The sequence below is a fragment of the Serpula lacrymans genome (assembly GCF_000218685.1).
Source record: "Serpula lacrymans var. lacrymans S7.9 unplaced genomic scaffold SERLAscaffold_7, whole genome shotgun sequence".
Taxonomy (NCBI): domain Eukaryota; kingdom Fungi; phylum Basidiomycota; class Agaricomycetes; order Boletales; family Serpulaceae; genus Serpula; species Serpula lacrymans.
In genome coordinates, this window is record NW_006763296.1 from 2,092,513 (window position 1) to 2,112,006 (window position 19,494).

Here is a 19,494-nt window from a genome sequence, read left to right on the forward strand (position 1 = left end):
TTCATAATGGGTCCTCAAGAACTTCTACCCCTGCGTCATGTCACGATATCAGAGATAACGGAATATGCCGCTCTGCCTGTCCAAAAAATCCATTCAGACCATGATGTTGACTACTGGAAGACAACAAAAGGTTATCGAGATTATGCCCTGTTTTTGCGTCGACTGAATGAAGCGGTTGTTGGGCATATGCTTCTATGGACACCCTCTGCGTCCAGTCAGGTGCGACGATAATCAATCTAGCTAATCAATTCGCGTTTATCTTGATAAATATAGCCAGTGAAACGAATGTTTGAGTTGTTGGATACCTTGGACGGGTGGATCGAGGAAATACCTCCATTACCTACTCCACAGAGATTTGGCAACCTTGCTTTCCGAACTTGGGGAGCACGTTTAGAAGAGGTTCGTGCTTCAAATTATGGGTCAATGGTCATTAGTCATTATCGTCTAGCGCGCAGAAGATCTTTTGTCCTCGTTGTTGGAGCCGGAATTATACATTGCCATCCCTCACATAAAACCATACTTTCTAACTTCGTTCGGTTCTTTTCTCCGGATGGATTATGGTACCGGTCATGAAACATCATTCGCTATATTTCTCTTGTGTTTGACTCTTATCCGATTTCTTGAACCAATTGCTGAAGAGGAGCGTGCAATCGTCCTTGGGGTTTTTACCCGCTACATACGACTCTGCTGGAGGCTTCAAGACACTTATAAACTCGAACCTGCTGGAAGCCATGGCGTATGGGGTCTCGACGACTTCAGCTTTCTGGGATATATATTTGGAAGCGGTCAGCTTCGAGGTTAGTTATTAACTACCTTTATTATCCCACGGATAACAATTCTGAACAGACAGGCAAGACATCCCAGTATCGTCCATTCTACACCCTCCTCTGCCACCTGAAAATCTGTATTACATGTCAATAATGCGGATTCACGAAGTGAAGCACGGCCCTTTCCACGAGCATTCCTCACAGCTGTATTCTATCGCGGCCGGTGTACCCAACTGGGGAAAGGTAAATTCTGGTTTGTTCAAGATGTATGAAGTGAGTAGTCTTCCATTCGGCCGCATTGGACTCGCTATTTAGACTAAAAATTTCAGGCTGAAGTTTTAGGAAAGAGAGTGGTAGTACAACATATTCCCCTTGGTGGATTGGTGGACTGGGCCGCCATAGATCCTTCCCAGGCTTCCCAGCAGCAGCCACCTGTTGGTGGAACGGCCCCGCGTAACAACGTGAACACGGGCACCCGAGCTCCTTGGGCATCGACGTCTTTCCCACCCCGTTGATTCACTATCACCAAGAACGCAACAAACTGTCGGCAGAACATAAATATGGTTTGAATATATGAAATTCACGCCAATTTTATGTCGTCCCAATATTCCAGAAACCAGTTAAATCGAATCAGACGTTGCCTAAAAAGGCGTCAACTTCTTCGGTTATCTCGCTCAATCCCCTCCGGGACTGAGAATAAAGATTTAAACTAAATTTTTGTATCTGGTTCATTTCATGCGGCAACCTGGAATTACTTTGAGACGTTATGGCACAGGCTACTTCCGGTCACGCGAGGGCAGTTAAGGATCAATCAACGCCTGTCTGAGACCCATAACGTTATCGCTCTCCAGCCGTTGGTTACCTAACTTTCGCGCAGAATTCTCGGTCCTAAGGGACACCGCAATCTTTTACAGTAAAAGAGGGGCGCTGATTGCATGGCGGGAGCGTACATATCTCGTAGCGGACAGGTGACTAAGGGTCAACGCGCATATGAGTTCATTGCGCCCCTCGACCCGACGTTAAGTCATGCCATGACGACACTTGATAACCATGCCGTCGACCGTCGACCGCGGTATTGCGGACTGTCTTTCCCCACTGGCAGATGATGGATGTCGTTAATCTGCCTCATTCAATGGCAATATAATCATCATGCAAAAAATCCGGCCCGGCCATACAATTTAGGAGTTAAAATGGATAGAAACGATTGACATCGTAGGATACCGCAACTGCAACTGATCAATGTTTTTTTTTTCCTAATTTATTCAGAAAGGTGCGACGGAATCGCTGAGCTGTCACTCGAGGAGTTGCGATGGTGAAGTAAACCTGCCGTAAGGATTAGTTCTTCTATTAAGAACTGTCGATATGCAGTTCCCTGCGAATTAGGGCTCGAACATTATCATCTTTGGATAATCCCTCCACCGGGAGGGAAATTGTATAGCACCCGGAAACTTTAACCTGGTCATAAACGAATGCTGAAAAAAGGTGATTTCGAATTCTGACGACGAGTTCTGACAGTATCGAAACACAGTAGCAAGCAGACAAGAAGTAGGTTCCCGGATTGGCAGAATCTGACCTAAATGCTTCCGCTCCGTAAGGCACTAAACCAACATAACGGTGCCTTGTACGAGCGAGTAATGGCTCACTACGTTACCATGTGAAAAGGCCCAAAGTGTGAAAGATCGCGCAGGCCCATCAAACGCACCTCACATACCTCTTATACGAAATCGTGATGTGTGCGAATCGGTTTCAATAGCACAGGACAACAATTAGAATGACCAAGACATACCAAAATTGTGGCAATATTAGTATTCTTAAGAATCTAAGAAGACTTGTCAAGGAATCGTAGAAAAATAGTTCTTTATACCCTTTCTGGAGCGCATAATCAGTTTATCAGGGTGAGACTGAAATAACAAGGTTATGTGCATGTATGTGTTGGAAGGATTATGATTACGGATACAGACCTCGGAGGACAACATTCTCCGACCGAGACCCCCAGGATTGTACACTTTAGGTGTTCATCTTCCCGAGAAGGATGGACCTTGAGTCATATCGAGGAGTTTACTTGATTAGCGAAGACAGATGTTTGTTACTGATAATGTGATCTCATCAAGGACGCAGTAGTCAATGGGGAATAACGGAAAGCATGCGAAGGACGTATCAACCATTTGGCATTTGATATTTGCGCCTAACTTGCTGCGATCGCGGTCGACATCTCTAAGCTGATATTGCAGTAGTAACTTCAAGGCTTTGCTGAAGATGCAACTTATTAACACGTGGGTGAATGTGTTTCGTGCAGTAAGCACGACTATTTGAAAAAGGAACACGTTAACTCCATTCATCAAGTGATCCGATATGTTCATAAAAAAACTGAAACTGCTGCACCATAGCCACGGTAGATTGAGCGACGGAGAAAATGTCAACCACAGACCAGATCATCATGTCATGTTACTGCAACGTCAAACTCTTTGTCTGGTACCTCGAAGCTGTCGAACCTTTAATTGGATCCATAGTAACTCCATTCGATAGATCATTTGACAGCGATGGCGGCCCGAGGAAGTTAGGCTGTTCATGCATTCCAAATCATTACCTGATGTAACTTTGTTGTATTGATAAGTTGCTGTTACATTGACAGTAGGGGAACCTGAGTTGGCACATTACGAACCTCGATTTGACGCGGTCTAACCAGATGCGGTGGATTATGTTCGAAAGGAACGAACACCACTCACCGTGTCAAACCGTGTCCTTGTGGGGGTTTTGATCTCGTACGGCATGGCACCGAAGGAAAATCCCAGAAGGAAAACACCCACACCACAGAAAGCTATGGTGACACCTAGCGAGGAGAAGCAAAGGTCCGGTACCGTAGTGTCATCCTTAGCCCACGCGATACACAGATTGTGTAGCACGCAAGTCAATCTCCCGACAGGCGCTTCGCGTGTCACCTTCGGAAGGTCCGTGGTCTCGCAGACGAACAGAATTACAACATTGAGTAAACTTAGCCACAAAAAAGGTTGAAGCGCTGATATTTGTGTAGATATGGCGTCGACAGCACCCGGACAGCCTTCGAGCAGAAGAATTATGGATATATGACTGATCGCAGGGAGGAAGGAGCCCGTTGGACCTATATGGCGTGAGGCCTGTGTATTTGAGTTTCATTTGGATCATCGGTAATGAAAAAAAGTCGATTGGCACTGGCAGCAAAGAGCTACCTGTTTGCCTACTTCGCCGCCAAATGAATCCCGCCTTTGTTGTTCGCATCAGGTTTTGTGCCCTCCCGCTCATGAGCGGAAATGTGTCCGGACCTTGCACCTGATGGAACGTGTATGGCGAGCTCTGCAATCGACTGAAAAATGCAAACCTGATATGAACTTGGACATACCTGGTAAGAGGGTTCAGCCACAGTTGCCATAAAAGGGAACGAATAATGTTTACCCGGGAAACTCCGAAATTGTGCTCCATCGATAGGACAAATTTTGCGAGTGGTTGGTCCAGTGAACGTTTCCACAATTTCAAGCACACAGCCCGCAAAAAAAGCACAGATCGTTCCTGCAACTACTCGCAAATATCTCTCTGTAGTCGTCCATTTGTGCGACGCCAGAGACCCCCAGTGCCATCATTACTGATCAGGAAAGAAACACAGATCTTCGTCTGTTGACCCTCGAGTAAGACTTTCATTTCATCTTTCTTACAACGGTACTGAGGCCCTCTTCCCGACCCAGGTGGTCATCCGTGCGCGGTGCGTGAAGCGCTTCAGCTTTTGCTTATTACTCAGTGTAGCTCATCGTTTCCCCCTACAGGTGAACCTCCCTGACAGGACCCTCTCTCTCCTGCCGTTCCCAACTCCTCTTTCCTCTCTTATTCTTTTTATACAACTTCATTTATTCTCTCTCAAAGTCCTCTCCTCGCCGTACAGGGAGCGAGGAATCCTACACCGACTGAAGTAAATCTTTCTGTTACCGTCCTACCCCGCCCGGCTCTCCAACGACCGCGGCGGTTCAGGTTCGGTAATTTGGGTTTCATATCGAATTCAGCAACAACAACGTTTTTCTCTTCCCTCAATTGACACCCAGCCATTGTTTATTCTATAGACAAGATAGATCCGTTAGATCCTGCTACTCGTCCCTTAACTCCAATGTCTCAGGTCGAAATCTTACCCGCCTCGTGCCCCATCGATATATCTAACACATTTACATTTTCGGACCCTTTCTCTTATCATGAAGGCGCCTCTTGGTCCTCCAACTTTCTAGCTCACGAATTGCTATCCTCGTCGCCATTGATTCACACTACCCCCGAGTCGTCTTCTGCGGAGAATCAGGACAATGATGAAACCATCTTCTCTTCTCTGCCTCCCCTATTCCGAGGACATCCAGAAATACACCTCAGGAACGGGATTATGAAGGCTTCCCGCCAGGCGGCCGCAAATGAGACCGACGCCGAAAGTGCTTTCTTTGTGGCGGATCTCAGCCAGGTGTACAGGCAACATGAAAGGTGGCGCCAACATTTACCAGGAATTGAACCACACTATGGTACGAGCGGTTTGTATCTATTCACAGGATAATTACCGACTGTTATGCAGCTATCAAGTGCAACCCCGATCCATATGTTTTGAGGCTTCTCGCTGCTTTAGGCGCAGGATTCGACTGTGCTTCGAACGGTGAAATATCCCAAGTCCTCGACATCGGCGGTATTGATCCTTCCAGGATCATTTTCGCCAACCCTTGCAAGGCAACCTCCTTTGTCAGGAGTGCTGCAAAGGCAGGAGTAGACAAAATGACATTCGACAACGTCGACGAGCTCTACAAAATCGCGCGCGTCCATCCCAAGGCGGAACTGATCGTGCGTATTCTTGCAGACGACTCTAAAAGTTTTCTTCGACTGGGGACCAAATTTGGCGCGTCACTTGACGTCGTTCCTGGCCTTTTGGCCAAGGCAAAGGAGTTAAATCTCAACGTGATAGGAGTGAGCTTTCACGTGGGAAGCAGCTGCTACGATCCCTCTACTTACGAGGACGCCATCAAGCGTTCTCGGGAGGCATTCGACATGGGCAAGAGGGCTGGATATAAGTTCAGCTTGCTTGATGTCGGTGGAGGATTCGAAGACGCCCAATTTGAGACAGCAGCTATTGTGTTGACAGAAGCCATTGATCGGTACTTCCCTGATCGAGGCGACATCAGGGTGATTGCGGAACCTGGACGGTTTTACGTATCGAAAGCGTTCAGCCTCGCCGCGAATATCATTGCCCGGCGGGCTCCGATGGCCGAATTTCAACCGGAGTGCTCGAACCTAGATTTAGAATGTGATCAACCCAGCGTCATGTGTACGTCTCTTTTTGTCATTTTTATGTTTAGGTACCCGGGCTCACTTGATTCCTTATTTGACTTGGCAGACTACATCAATGATGGTGTGTATGGCGCGTTCAACTGCATTATGTTCGACCATCAAACTGTGCACCCTTACGTTCTTTCTTTGAACGGATCTTTCCACATTGCTGCTGCGGAGGCATTGGCACTGAGCAGCGTCTGGGGGCCGACGTGCGATTCTCTTGATTGCGTGTGCAAAAGGGTCGAGCTGCCCAGTGGACTGGAAGTGGGGGACTGGTTGGGGTTCGACAACATGGGGGCATACACTATGTGCGCGTCGAGCCAGTTCAATGGGTTTGAGCGGAGCAAGGTGATATACACGACGGGAGGGGCGGGGGGTGCGGAGGTGAAGAAGGTTCTTGGCGAGTTTGGAGGACAGGGACACGGACAGGGATAGTGGTCTGACAGTAGATACGGGTAGATGAGTATTCCGTGTATATATACATTGACACATGGAAGTGGATGGAGAGTGCCGAAATGGGAGTGTTATGAGAGGATGACGAGAATGGAAAAAATGGCCAGTTGGAGACATGTGTGTTGTGGATGCGGAAGTACCTTTGTAGCGCGGGGAAGGGGCGGGCCGGGGAAGCCACGCGTGTCGGTACCGAGTTGACGCGAGGGTGTAGATCGTTGAACAGTCTGCGAACGCTTATATCTTCCGATGGTTAGATGTTCTCAGGACGGGTCGACTCGTGACGTTTAATTGTTTTAGCAGTCGAGGTTTGGTGATCCTTCAACGTCAGTCTGATCGACAACTTCTGAGGTGCCTATGAGCTAAGGAATCGAAGCAGCACCCGCTTGGAGACATATTGGGTGCCCCTTGCAGCGCGCGGGACGAAAAATTCTTCGTCGTGGGTATGGCCGGGTTGACGACAGTTGCGGTGAAGCGGGCTGGGACTGTCGAGCGCACGGAGGTGTGGGTGGACCCATGCATCGAGCTCTAGGGTGATAGGACAGCGTTGGAGGCCATGTGAAAGCGTCGAGAATGCCAGGGGGACTGCAAATGAGCCCCGCGAAGAATCGAGAGATCTCTGTCCCGATCTGGGAGCGATCTCGAATCTTGCCGGGGCCGAGGCCATGCTCTTCGGCGAGGGCTGACACCACGGACGCGCTTCCTGTTTTGGAACGTAACGACCGGTTTACGCGTGGAACAGTCCGGATATGGGTGGTGAATGCTATGCGGAGGATTATAAAATATGTCGGATATCCTGTTTACCATCTTCCTCGTCGACGTGGCCGAGTATACAATCTGATATATCATTTCACATTCCTATATTTGCATCTCCGCAGACACGGAGTCTCCATCTCTCTACTACTCCCAAATATATTTTGTATTTTGTTCGCCGAGGTGGGCCACCTTTCCTCCGGGTTCCTTATAAGTCCTATTCCTCCTCCCTGATACTTGCTCCCTCTTGCCCAGTCTTTATCATCCTCCTCCCATCTTCTCCCACAATGTCCTCGGCTCTTCTCCAGGTCCGTTCTCGCTTCCCCGTCTCTCCTCTTCCTCCTCACCCCTCTTTGCAGGACTCCTTGCCACCGCCACCCTCCACCCTCGGTCCTCGCTTTCGTCCGTATGCAAGTCCAAACCATCAGGTCACAAAAGGTCGCTATATCACCAGCAACGATCCACGCGGTTACATGTGAGCCTCCGTCCTCTTCCTTCCGTCTCCTCCGACCCTCATCATCTTCGCAGTCCTGTCTATGAATATCCCCTCAACGGTCAATGGATCATGATGGACATCGATGATGGTTACATTCTTTGGACTGGCATATGGAAAGGTACCGTCACTCGCATCTTCCTTTCGTCCCTCCGCCTCCCTGACGCCATCTCCTTTGACAACAGCGCTCGGCAATTCCAAAGGTCTTTCCTTTCTCTCTCCTTGTCTCATCCATTCTGACCATATCTTGATCGTTCCAGCTGACATCGTCAAAATGATCGATTCACAGCCTGACCTCGCTCCACTAATCCGTCGAGTACGGGGTGGCTATCTCAAGATACAAGGCACATGGATGCCTTACGAGGTGACCACCTCTTGATGCCATATGTCAATCAATCTCTAACTCTCCCTCAAACCCTTATAGGTCGCTCTGCGTCTAGCTCGTCGGTTTGTTCCAGCCCGTATTTCCTCATTGGCTTCTTACTCATCTTAGCCCCTTAGAGTCGCTTGGCCCATTCGTGATGACTTGATACCATTATTTGGGCAAGTGGCACATCTACTATGATCGCGCTCTCATAATAATCCTTGCATCACAGACCAACATTTCCCAGTACTTGTCTATCACCAGACCAACCGGGATATGGCCAAGTAGTATCCACAGCGACAGGTCGTAGAAGGACGCGTCGGAGTAACCCAGTAGTGGCTCCCGCGCCAAGTGTCCCTAGGGATGCACAACCGGGCTGGACTGTCGTTACACCCGCCGCGGGCAGGAGTAGTGACAGTCCTGGTACAGTCGTGCCTACTATGGGTCTTCAACAACAAGTGCCGCCCTCACCTGTAATATATAGCAACGCCTCGTACCCTCAGCCACAATATCCGTACTCGCAGTCACAACGTGTTTCACATGGAGGCTACATCCGTGCTAGTCCTCCCATGCCACAAAATGGGTTTTCCGCATCAAGTACACCCTCAACATCGCCGCTCATACGTGAGCGCTCTGCTCGTTCGCGATACTCGCCATATCCAGGGCCGTCATCGATTCCTCCTCGCAAAACTTCTTCGGCGTCCACGGCGTCGCTTTCACTCGATATCCCCTCAATGTCTCTTCGCGAACGGGGCCCAGAATATGATCCACATGGCAGATCAACGACAGAGAAGATTATGCTTCCTCCAATTCAACCGCTTGCCCAGCCTCGTAACGGAGGCCAAAATTCTTACGCCTTACCTCCGATATCTGCATTAGAGGACCTTCGAGGAATTTCTTCGCATGATTCCGCAGCGGTCTTACGGCGACTGAAGATGGATGATGACGTTAAGGTAGAAGACGGAGAATCGACGGACGAGCAGCAATGGGCGAGACAGCGGTCGCTGTCATCCTCACATCACAAGTATTAAGATCTCGCCCCTTTGTGCCTCACGAATGCTGATGGATCAAAAGTAGTGTCTCGCACTCCTATCCACCATCTAAGTCGTGGCCTCCGCACATCACAGTCACACCTTCCCGTTCGTCTCATCTCGGAAGGGGTAGTGGGTGGGCGGAACCTTCAGCCACCGCACCCGGACTACCGTCGGTCTCTCCGGAACTCAGCCCCAGCCTTCCTCCTTCGTCTCATGATGGTTGCTCCACTTGTGATCCTTCTCCTGTATCACCCACAACGCCACGCTCCGCTGATATGCATTCGCTAAAGGGCAAGCCCGTTGGTTTGGCTCGCGACGAGTACGGCCGTCGCGCACCCTCGAGTGCCTACATCAACTCTGGCAATACCCTAACATCAGGATACGAGTACCAGCATCCTGGTCGGGACTGCAAAAATATATCGCCTGCCGGGACAGATTCTCGGCTCTCAGCCTGTCGCCATTCTTGCAGCAAGGATGATGACAGCGATTATGATTCTCCGGTGCACCCCGTCCGACCGTGGTAGCTGGGGAGTATCCACCGGCACTTGTCTACTGCTCTTTGCATATGATTTTCGTAATATTCGCCCGGTACATATTCACGTTTTAGCCGCACGGTTGGATATAATTTCCTACTTGCGTTTAGCACAGTTGCTGTATAATTTTCCTTTTGCTTCCATGTCGAATTTGCTATCATCGCAGTCATTAGTGCACTTGTAGTATATCATAATCTGATAATGGCAAAGTGTTGCATCCACGAGGTCGAAACTCCATAACAAGGGACCCAGGGTGGACGAGGGGAAAGTTCCCGACGTAACTGATCATTCGATCGATCATGGGAGTACATTTGATCAAATATAGGCATAAAAGAAAGTCGGGTATTTGGGTAGCCCACCTGTAGCCACCTGTGCGCTGATGGGTGTGTGACTTCCGACGCCGAGAGTCGGTATGGGCGGTTAGCCATGTCAGAATCCGAGACATCCGGCGCAAGGGGCTTCGAGGGGCGTGTCGGTGGTGTGTGTCCTCTCCGGGAAAATTCTGGGAGCTTCATGTCAAAAAACCTTGCACGCTGATGAGGGTTGATAACGAATTGTTGGTGCCTCGGAATGGGAGAGAGACGCTGGGACTGGGACGGCACTGCTGTACATAGCATAATGGCGGCCGACGGTGGTAAACCAATATCGCTTGAAGTGTTGTATCCTGTATTCTTTTCACAAGGCGATCGAGACGCCTTGAATTTGGCTCAACTGAGTCCGATATCAGCTCAAGAAATCTAACTTCGGCGAAGAACCTTCGAAGCACGAGGACGGAGCCAGTTCAAGGTACTGGTCTGTCGTCGTGCAAACCTTGTTGGCCAAAGCAGGTGACCTAGGCATCATGATTGAGCATTCTGCTTATTTCAGCATAAACGCCTCGTTGACAGTACGAAGTGTGCTAACGTACTATACCCTTGCTGGTGGTCCGCAGTGCGGGGGCAGTTTAGGCACGGATATGTCAAAGCCGGAACATGGCAGGTGTGGCGGAAGGACAAAAAGGAGGGGATTCTGCAAACTTACCTTGTTGTTCCCTTCCACGGGGTATGCTTGACGCTCTGAGGGTTCTATGTTGCGAATGTTCTATGTTCAAACTTTAATTTTTTCGGGGCGTATATTAATTCGCATGCGGCGAGATTGGAAGAATGAATGACCAAAAAGATGGGACGGATTTGTCATATGATGTTGGAGTTAAAAGAAGAATTCTATGGCGACCGAGTTGGTGTCTGGTGATTGCAAAAAGTGACAACCGAAGACAAGGAGAGATACAATATGTGGAGGAGTGCTGAAATAGATAGCAAAGTGGAGTGAGGTCACGGGCATGGAGAAGGGCCTCGACCAAATATAGAGCGATAGGCATGAGCTACGGCCTGACGATTACCACGAGCGGGCTGAAATGGACGGTATTCTCACACGGCGATCACGATATCATCAGACAGGAGATGAGTTGTTAGTTCAGACGACATTAGCACCAGTACCCTGGCAGTATTACACCTGGCGCCGCCGCTAGGAAGCAGGGGAAAGGGAGCTAGGACGATTTGAGCTAAATAAGGGGAAAGAAGGACGTGAGCTAGCGATCACCCTTGCAATGCAGGGGTTGTCTTGTCAGTTATCAGCCTCGGCCTCGAATATACTGCTCACGGTAAGTGCCACTGAGGAACGGGCGCGACAGTCGCGGTGCTGTCACACGTGACACAGGCTCGCTACCTAAGCGCTCTTTCTTTCTCGAATACGCTCGGGCGTCGCGGTGCCAGCACTCGTGCACACTCAGACATCGTCAAGCCCTTTCTCGACAGCATATACTCACCTCTCTTTCTCGGCTGGGTCGAGTGGCCCGTACACTGTCCTACATCCTGTCTCCATCATCCATCAGTGACACCCCACACTCCGAGTCTATACCATTACGGCCCTTGCGTCCCAGGGCAAGCACCAACGTCCATAAGCCTCTAAAATTTTCAGAAATGAAGTTCAGGTGTGTCCCGCGAACATGTCTCAATCAGCAGCGGCGCTCACCCCGTGACGCCCTAGTTCTTCTCTGAGATTCAATGCGGTGGCCGAGTGGTGGGATGAATATATTGCGTATGTTCCTTGCCTTTGACTGGCGTTCCTGCTTATCATCATTTCAACAAGTTATGATGTCTTGAAGAAATACATATATCAGCTTGAGAAACAACAGCACGATCATGACCTGCCAACTGCGTATCGTGATGTAGAGGCTGGCGAGGAAACTACGCTCGTAGATCATACGCAAGACTCGCCCGTCGATACTCTCTTCATACCCCTGTTAGATCGTGAACTAAAGAAAATAACTCTCTTTTATGAATCTCAGCAGAAAGAGCTGTTGGATGAACTAGAGGAGGTAGAGGGCCTCGTCAAGGAGCAAGACGAGAATGGGATGGATCATGAGACTCGTTATCTGGACGATGATGACGATGATGACGACGACGAAGACGACGAGGATTATAGTGATATGACTAGGAGCCAAGAGGGCAATTTTCAATACAAGCGAAGACGTCGACTGTCCAGTTCAGCAGGACGTCATACTCGCTTTGCTCCTGGTATGTACCGAAGCCATACATCGCTCACTCTCGCTTTCTTACTACAGATATAATAGGAATCCCCGAGGAGCCTCTCGAGTCCCTTGAGCGTCGTTATAGCGTCTCTTCCAGTGACGGTGGTAACGCTGCGGATTTGGAAGCTAGTTACATTTCTTTAAACCCGACTGCACCTTCTCAGATCCCTTCTTCATCGAGAGGCGAAAGTACTAGTAAATCACCCTCAAGAAAAACGCGAGTCCTTGCAAACAGGCTCAAAGCTATGAAGGACAATGTCACATCTTCTATCGTTGGTGATACAATTTGGACAGCAAAATCTAGTTATGCTTGGGATACCCGGCTTCTGTTTAAACGCAGGATCACTACCCTTTTTGTGTCTCTATCTTCCCTCAAGTCTTATGTCGATATCAACTATGCAGGGTTTCGAAAGATTCTGAAAAAGTACTATTTTTATTCGTTGGTCTCTTTAAACACTACTCACTGAATTGTTTTTGACGTAGGTACGACAAAGTGACATACAGCGAGGTGAAATAAGGATGGCCAAATATCGCACTAATAGCTTACTTGCTTTCTACAGCTCAAAGATCGTTATTTACACGAGCTCGTTGAAGAGTCCACCCCTTTTACTCGAGAATCCAAAGACAAACTCAACAGTGCGATCGATGTACTGGTTGATTTATATGCCAAGTGCGTCACAAAGGGAGACAGGGGAGCGGCTCAGCAACAACTGAAGCTTCACCAACGAGAGAACATCGCATGGGAACGCAATACAGTCTGGCGCCAGATGATTGGTCAAGGACGACGTGGCGAGACTGATGAACAGGGTGAATTACTCGGAGCTAGCGTCGTGCTAGAAGAGGATAGTGGCTTGGTCAACGTCTCAACGCCTATCGGTCGATTCAAATTGACAAGCAAGAAGATATCACTATTAACGGCTGTCGCCGTGTTCATCCTGTTTTTGAACATACAGGTTGTTGACGGTATAGAGGCTAACAGATGTCTTGCTATCCTGATATTCAGTACGATAATGTGGGCAACTGAGGTAGGCTTTTTATCTAGGTATATGGGCTTTTTGCGACTCAGCCTCCAAAAATCAGGCCATCCCGTTATTCGTTACCTCCTTATTTGTTCCTCTGCTTCTGATCTGCCTAAGGGTCATACGCTCACCAGAAGATGACACTCGTTTATCCACACCTGATGCTACAAAGTGAGGATAGACATCCCATTTAAACGTGTACTTTTGCTGAAAGCGAGAAGGTTCATTTTCTCCGTTATGTTCTCGCCAACCATCATGCTTCTTATCGGTGGCTTCACCATCGCCTCAGCATTGAGCAAGACGAATATTGACCGCATTTTGATTACACGCGTGCTAAGCCTCGCGGGCTCGAAGCCCAGCTCTGTTCTCCTGGCATTCATGGGTGTTTCCTGTTTCGCCAGTATGTGGATCAGGTAAGGTTATGAAATACAACGAGCTGTTCATGATTGAACAACTCGATTATCAGTAATGTAGCTGCACCTACGCTATGTTTTACTTTGATTCGGGTATTTTTCTGCTATTTCTTCCTTGTACATCCGCTGATTTCGTTTGACGCTAAAGCCCATCTTGAGGACGTTGCCACCTAAATCGACGTTCGGTCCTGCACTTATTGTGAGTCATACCGTATTGATTGGAGGCACCGGAAGTAAACATCATCTAGCTCGCTATCGCTCTCGCGGCGAACATCGGGGGCCAAAGTTCTCCAATTTCATCGCCGCAAAATCTCATCGCGCTTCAAGCGATGGATCCGATGCTCGACTGGGGTAAATGGTTTGCCGTGGCTTTGCCCGTGTCCATCATCTCAATCCTGCTTATCTGGCTGTTACTGCTCGTGAGCTACCATCCAGCGCGGTCGCCAGACGGCGAGGGAGAGGTCGAGATAAGAACCATTCGGCCTACGAAAGACCCCTTTACTCGTAAGCAGTACTGGGTATGCTTCGTCTGTCTGTTCACCATTGCTCTGTGGTGCGTTGCACACGAGATCGAGGATTACGTAGGTGATATGGGTGTCATTGCTATCATACCGATCGTAGCATTTTTCGGAACTGGTGTGCTCAAAAAGGTGACGGCTAATATGTGCTGTAACGATGCATTCGACTAACTTTTAGATCAGGACGATTTCGAGCAATTCGCTTGGACTATCGTCTTTTTGGCCATGGGTGGTATTGCTTTAGGAAAGGGCGTGACCGCTAGCGGCTTGTTGGAGACAATGGATGAAGTCATCCGCGATCTCGTGTCGGGATTGTCCCTGTACACGGTCGTCCTCGTGTTATCCCCTGTGGTCCTGGTCTGTGCTTGTTTCGGTTTCCACGCATATCATAAGCTGAAACAGTCGTTCCCGCATAGGTTATTTCCACATTCATCAGTCACACCATAGCTAGCGTGTTACTCGTACCCATCGCGAAGGAAGTGGGTTCAAACCTACCCGGCAACCACGCAAACCTGCTCATCTTCATCACCGGGCTTATCTGTTCCTGTGGTATGGGGATGCCTGTTTCTGGGTTCCCAAATCAGACTGCGTAAGTGCCTTGGGGTTACTAAACAAATCGCCATCATACAATTTCCCCTTTTTCCGCTCTGTTCCGTTACCCGTATGCGGGCGGTGAATGGAGTGGATAGTATGTTTATCATGTCATTGATCAAAATGCTGATCGTTTCATCCCAGCGCCACCCAAGAAGACGAGCTCGGTCAGCTGTATCTTTCCAACGTAGATTTCCTCAAGAACGGCGTGCCTGCCAGCATCATCGCTACTTTAGTAAGTGATGCATATCGCCATCCTCTCTGCTTCTCTCCGCTCACCGCCAAAACCTTTCTTCACCCGCAATACAATTATGAAACGATAAGGTGGTGTCAACCGTTGGCTTCCTTCTGATGAAAGCAATCGGGTTAGTCCACTCTCTTCCGTATTATCATCACGGGGACTCATGGCTTTTGCTAATTGTTCGTTCTCGGCTGTCAATCTCGATTTAATCTACCGTTTTATGAAATGCAGGCTCTGAAAGAACTCTGGTACCAGTTTTGGAGTAGTGCTTTCTTTTTTTTTCCTTTTTGTTTCTGGACTTGCACGCTTTCGATCGTAATTTATCTACAAGTCTCGTACAACCTGGATCTCTCCACCTATGTCTCAGCCCGTCATTCTATCATCACACACCCATCAGAACTTTTTGCCCATCTCCATTAGACAATCTCGTCTCAGTCATTATAATCCTAAGCATGTTTTCTTTTGTTTATCGTCAAAAGGCACTCAAAGCTACCCGCCCGCGCCATGGAAGTTTATCATCCGCATCAAACACAAACCTACGATGATGCATTTAAGGTTCGAAGACGAAGGATGCTGTGAACATGTAGGTAAGGGCGCACGTTATGGTTTACGCTTTTTGCCAGCAAGGTCTTGCCCATCGATGCTATTCGCACTGCGCAATGCACTCCCCGACCAGGTACGGATATATCATGTGCGACCCGGTAACCACGGTTCTGGGAACATAAGGAAAAAACAGGAATTCAAACATTACAGCGGTGGAAAAATACATAACACCTTGAATTAGAGCGCATCAACAGACATTCCGGATTGATAATTCATATCAGCTTCGTAAACAGGTCGTAAAGGTCGTACAGATATCGTAGGAGATAACAAAGACACAAGAACGAAATACCTAAATATACCTAAAAGATGTAAAACGCAAGGGTTGCACAAAGCACAAAATGATGATCATGGATGGTGTATTGTTTAAGTTATCAGTGGAAATATGCAAGAAAGGGCGGGAAGAGTCCCAGAAAGCACGATGAATAGCGGGAAGAAAATTTGAGCTGGAAAGATGTAGCAGATAACCTAGGTCGACTAGATCGTTGGATACTCCTTATGTGACTAACTGAGATTTACGACTTCAAGACTCGTTTGGCCCCTATACGCTTGAGCACGACACGCAGAACAACGGCGCAGACTCCGAGTGAAACGAACAGGACATAAGACGGGAGAGCGGATACAGTCGACGGTTCTGTGTACCCACGGTGTCTGCGTGAAGAAGAACGATGCAGAGAGCGAGAACGGGAATCGGATCGTGGCGCAGACAAAATGGCAGGATGCGGAAGAGGATAAACGTACGATAACGCGCGAGCAATGAGAGCCGTTGGTCTGCACAGCGAAAAGAATGCTTCGATGCCTGTTGGCGGGGAAGGCAGCGAATCTGTCTGTACTTGCTGTTCAGAAGAACTAGACTGTTTAGAAGCCTCAGCCTCGAGGCGTAGTGCTTCCTCTCGTTTTGCTGATTGCGTTTCCAGATCTTGTATTTGCCTCTCAACGGCCTCCAAGCGGGTGCGGAAATCGTCTATCAGACCTCGGGTCGTATTAATTTCCGTGGCTAGCGCGGAAATCTGATGCTCGTCTGGTTTGCTATCGCGCGCCTCGGCGGCGGTGGCATCAAGAGTAGCAATATCCGAATAGGATGGAAGAGAGTCGGGTTCAATGGTCTGCGCGTTAGATCTACTCGTTGATTCGAGAGCACTAAACATAACATCTGAGGGTGTATTCACTTCTTCGCTCACTGCATTTGGATTTGGACCTCGGAAGATCGCAGTCACGATTCGACGGTCGCCTGTTCCCTTGCCCTTTCCACTCCCTCGCCCAAACGATAGCTCCTTCTTGTGAGGACTTTGAGAACCGTCGACACGTTTGACGGTATCGCCCATGCCTACATCGGCCTCCCATGCACGTGCACCTTTGATGTCACTGTCATTGGAAGGGGGACTGCGTAGAAGGTCCTCGATAGACGGCTCGTCTGCTATGACTGCAGCATGATTAGGTTTCTCATCTTGAGATAGAAAGCTATCAGGCGCTGGTAAATCTGACGAGTCATTGAACGGACTGGCAGTGACGCGTGATGACTCGATTTCTTCTTCGGCGTCACTTCCGCTGACGCTTCCACAGCTACTAACAGAGCTGCGTTCCCAGGATTCGACCATACCCCTCACCCTACCTGCCTTGCGTCGAATCCTTGCCAGATCTCTCTGCTGCCTCGTGGTCGGCGCCGGAGGCGCAGAGAGATCCACAGAGCTGGTAGATGAGTTGTACAGCTCGCTGGAGAAGGGCAGGGTATTCTGAGGAGAAGAAGAGTCGACCCAGATACGGCCGCGGAGAACGTTTTGGCGGAGGTGACGTGATGAGATCAACAACGCAGATCTCCATTTCTGAGGAATGTCAAAACTGCGGTTTGAAAAATACGTCAGTGTTTTTTCCGTGGAGATTTGAGAGGGACAATTCGAGACAGCGGCGCACCTCTCAAGATCAACTTCTGTGAACCGGAGAAAGACCCTTCCTGTGACCTTTTGGTCCCGTACGAATGCCGCGATTTCGGAGGCATCGGTGGGAGAGATGCCGGTGTCGCCGGCTTCTCCGGCAGTGTCGTTAGTAGCGTCAAAGTCAGGGTCTTGAACGACAGCGTCTGAGTCTGAGACGGCGCTTGCACGAAGGGCGGTTATGAGGTATGCAGACAGCTGCGTGGGAGACCACAGCTTTGGGTTAGATGGCAGGTCGTCGCCCTCGATGCCGGCAGCTGAGAACGCGTCCCCCGTAGGTCCTCCTGCAGCCCAGGTAGTGGTGTTCGTCCACGAAGAGCGAGTGGGAGAGGATGAGCGAATAGAGGGCGGTGCAGGCAGAGGCGCTGGTGAATTATTGCCTGTAGGAAAGCTAAAGTCAGACGAGAGCGATTTGGAGTAGCGATGTCTGCGTCCGTCTGGGTTTCCATTTGATTCGTTTGCCTTTGGGCGTGTAGGAGAGAGCGGGACGTAGTGGTGGCGGACGGGCTGGGGAGCGTGTGGGGATGAGTTCGAGCGGGAGAGGAGCGCGGAGGACGTTGTCTTGATAGCGTACGGGTGGGGATTGGGCCTGAGTTCCTGCTTGCTCGAGAACGACGGCAGAGACGTGCTTGGCGACGCAGTGGTGGTGACGGAGTCCATCGTAGAGAACGGCGAGCGCGACGAGAAGCGATGGCGAGCACAACGATGGCGACAGCGACGAGCGAGAAGAAAGGTCGTGGTGCGATTACCTAATATGTCGAGCTGATCCCGGTCGTCGACACTTGCCTCTTTGGGATTCCTAAGAATGAATATCTGCTTCAGTCTCTTCGGGATTGCGACTGCAGAGCAATGGTGCTCACCCGTGTCTCACTCAAACCATCGCACGTTTCATTTTGCGTGTATTGTCCATCCTTGCGCAACGGTTGACTCAACGACATGCCTTGCTATCAACGAAAATATGCTATACCATTGGCCTGGGTCTCTCGTGGACTCGGACCTGCCCAATATAGCTTACTATAGCTAATTTTCTTCCATCGACAGGCTAACAACGGAGCCTTTATCTAAAGCATGGCAGCCCTAAAAAAAATTAAACCCACCATCCGCAGAATTATCCTAAGATAAGAATCGAATCAGTCAGCATCTTCCCTCCCATGTCAACCACCTTGCACTCACCGACACCCCGCAGATTCTTTGGGCCCCGGGAGCAAGGTTTAGTTCTAGGTCAGCTCCTGTTTACAGGAATAAACTTGTGTGCGCTTATATTGATACCGTTGGTAAGCCCACACCACACAGTATCAGTGCACCGGTACAAGCATCCTTCTCCCCTCCTACTTTCCCCCGGCTACCCAACAGATTGGAAGGCTGAATTCATCAGACTCTCAGTGAGGAGGCCGCTCAAAACATGTGCCACATTTTTGAGCGGCCAGCGGGACTGTTTCGCAAAAACATTCATATCCGGCAACCTAAAGCACCTCAGATCTATGTCCGTCCCATCACCGTCGTGCGTTCACCAGGAACAGGGGAGCCTGAGTCTCGCGTTAATATTTTAGCATTTTGGTAAAATAGGTACGTAGTGTTGCCACCCTGACTCGTTCGTTGATCGTTGATGGCTGATGGCTGATTGCTGGTAGATGATATGCTGTCCCCGTTATTCAAGATATTCACCGAGCCATCGCGAGCTGCGAATGTTTCTATGCAGAAAACCCTGTAAGGGGATACGTGCTTGGGAACCGTCGAGCCTGTCTCCACTTTCTGATGCTAGTTATAGATGAGCACGTCTCTCACCATCACAATGATATTGATGCAGTCTGCTGTGTATTCTATACCAAACCAGTCACAGTATACGTTTGTTGCGTTAGCTCACTAATTTAATTCACGCAAAGGGGCTCACATTATGAC

At 49.3% G+C, this 19,494-nt stretch overlaps 9 protein-coding genes across 9 annotated transcripts; 6 read left to right on the plus strand and 3 right to left on the minus strand.

The window, feature by feature from the left end:
- Positions 1–6: 6 nt before the first annotated feature.
- Positions 7–1,282, plus strand: SERLADRAFT_349062 (uncharacterized protein; the record flags this gene model as incomplete). The annotated part of the gene is made up of 5 exons (XM_007318849.1): positions 7–219; positions 274–399; positions 449–797; positions 856–1,040; positions 1,097–1,282. The coding sequence occupies 5 exons, from the start codon at positions 7–9 to the stop codon at positions 1,280–1,282; spliced, it is 1,059 nt and encodes a 352-aa protein (XP_007318911.1).
- A 2,974-nt stretch (positions 1,283–4,256) lies between these two features.
- On the minus strand, positions 4,257–4,850 carry SERLADRAFT_390843 (uncharacterized protein; the record flags this gene model as incomplete). The annotated part of the gene is made up of 3 exons (XM_007318850.1): positions 4,257–4,426; positions 4,484–4,500; positions 4,562–4,850. One exon carries the CDS (start codon positions 4,836–4,838, stop codon positions 4,653–4,655), a length of 186 nt encoding a protein of 61 aa, XP_007318912.1.
- Positions 4,851–4,896: 46 nt separating this feature from the next.
- SERLADRAFT_449628 (uncharacterized protein) lies at positions 4,897–6,644 on the plus strand (the record flags this gene model as incomplete). Its single annotated transcript, XM_007318851.1, has 3 exons — positions 4,897–5,290; positions 5,341–6,081; positions 6,151–6,644. 3 exons carry the CDS (start codon positions 4,897–4,899, stop codon positions 6,519–6,521), a joined length of 1,506 nt encoding a protein of 501 aa, XP_007318913.1.
- Positions 6,645–6,789: 145 nt separating this feature from the next.
- Positions 6,790–7,203, minus strand: SERLADRAFT_438497 (uncharacterized protein; the record flags this gene model as incomplete). Its single annotated transcript, XM_007318852.1, has 2 exons — positions 6,790–6,882; positions 6,919–7,203. 2 exons carry the CDS (start codon positions 7,201–7,203, stop codon positions 6,790–6,792), a joined length of 378 nt encoding a protein of 125 aa, XP_007318914.1.
- Positions 7,204–7,363: 160 nt separating this feature from the next.
- SERLADRAFT_468850 (uncharacterized protein) lies at positions 7,364–8,349 on the plus strand (the record flags this gene model as incomplete). Its single annotated transcript, XM_007318853.1, has 8 exons — positions 7,364–7,472; positions 7,545–7,597; positions 7,649–7,764; positions 7,818–7,903; positions 7,968–7,985; positions 8,043–8,146; positions 8,207–8,229; positions 8,284–8,349. The coding sequence occupies 7 exons, from the start codon at positions 7,577–7,579 to the stop codon at positions 8,345–8,347; spliced, it is 432 nt and encodes a 143-aa protein (XP_007318915.1).
- Positions 8,350–8,715: 366 nt separating this feature from the next.
- On the plus strand, positions 8,716–9,177 carry SERLADRAFT_390851 (uncharacterized protein; the record flags this gene model as incomplete). The annotated part of the gene is made up of 1 exon (XM_007318854.1): positions 8,716–9,177. One exon carries the CDS (start codon positions 8,716–8,718, stop codon positions 9,175–9,177), a length of 462 nt encoding a protein of 153 aa, XP_007318916.1.
- Positions 9,178–9,316: 139 nt separating this feature from the next.
- On the plus strand, positions 9,317–9,922 carry SERLADRAFT_390854 (uncharacterized protein; the record flags this gene model as incomplete). The annotated part of the gene is made up of 1 exon (XM_007318855.1): positions 9,317–9,922. The coding sequence occupies one exon, from the start codon at positions 9,456–9,458 to the stop codon at positions 9,702–9,704; it is 249 nt and encodes an 82-aa protein (XP_007318917.1).
- A 1,549-nt stretch (positions 9,923–11,471) lies between these two features.
- Positions 11,472–15,522, plus strand: SERLADRAFT_356336 (uncharacterized protein; the record flags this gene model as incomplete). Its single annotated transcript, XM_007318856.1, has 17 exons — positions 11,472–11,682; positions 11,739–11,789; positions 11,841–12,081; positions 12,118–12,247; positions 12,325–12,706; positions 12,766–12,790; positions 12,843–13,307; positions 13,363–13,472; positions 13,523–13,714; positions 13,768–13,807; positions 13,863–13,913; positions 13,963–14,364; positions 14,416–14,589; positions 14,649–14,821; positions 14,968–15,058; positions 15,148–15,188; positions 15,296–15,522. The coding sequence occupies 17 exons, from the start codon at positions 11,672–11,674 to the stop codon at positions 15,300–15,302; spliced, it is 2,586 nt and encodes an 861-aa protein (XP_007318918.1).
- A 657-nt stretch (positions 15,523–16,179) lies between these two features.
- Positions 16,180–18,533, minus strand: SERLADRAFT_438500 (uncharacterized protein; the record flags this gene model as incomplete). Its single annotated transcript, XM_007318857.1, has 2 exons — positions 16,180–18,408; positions 18,456–18,533. 2 exons carry the CDS (start codon positions 18,531–18,533, stop codon positions 16,180–16,182), a joined length of 2,307 nt encoding a protein of 768 aa, XP_007318919.1.
- Positions 18,534–19,494: the final 961 nt, after the last annotated feature.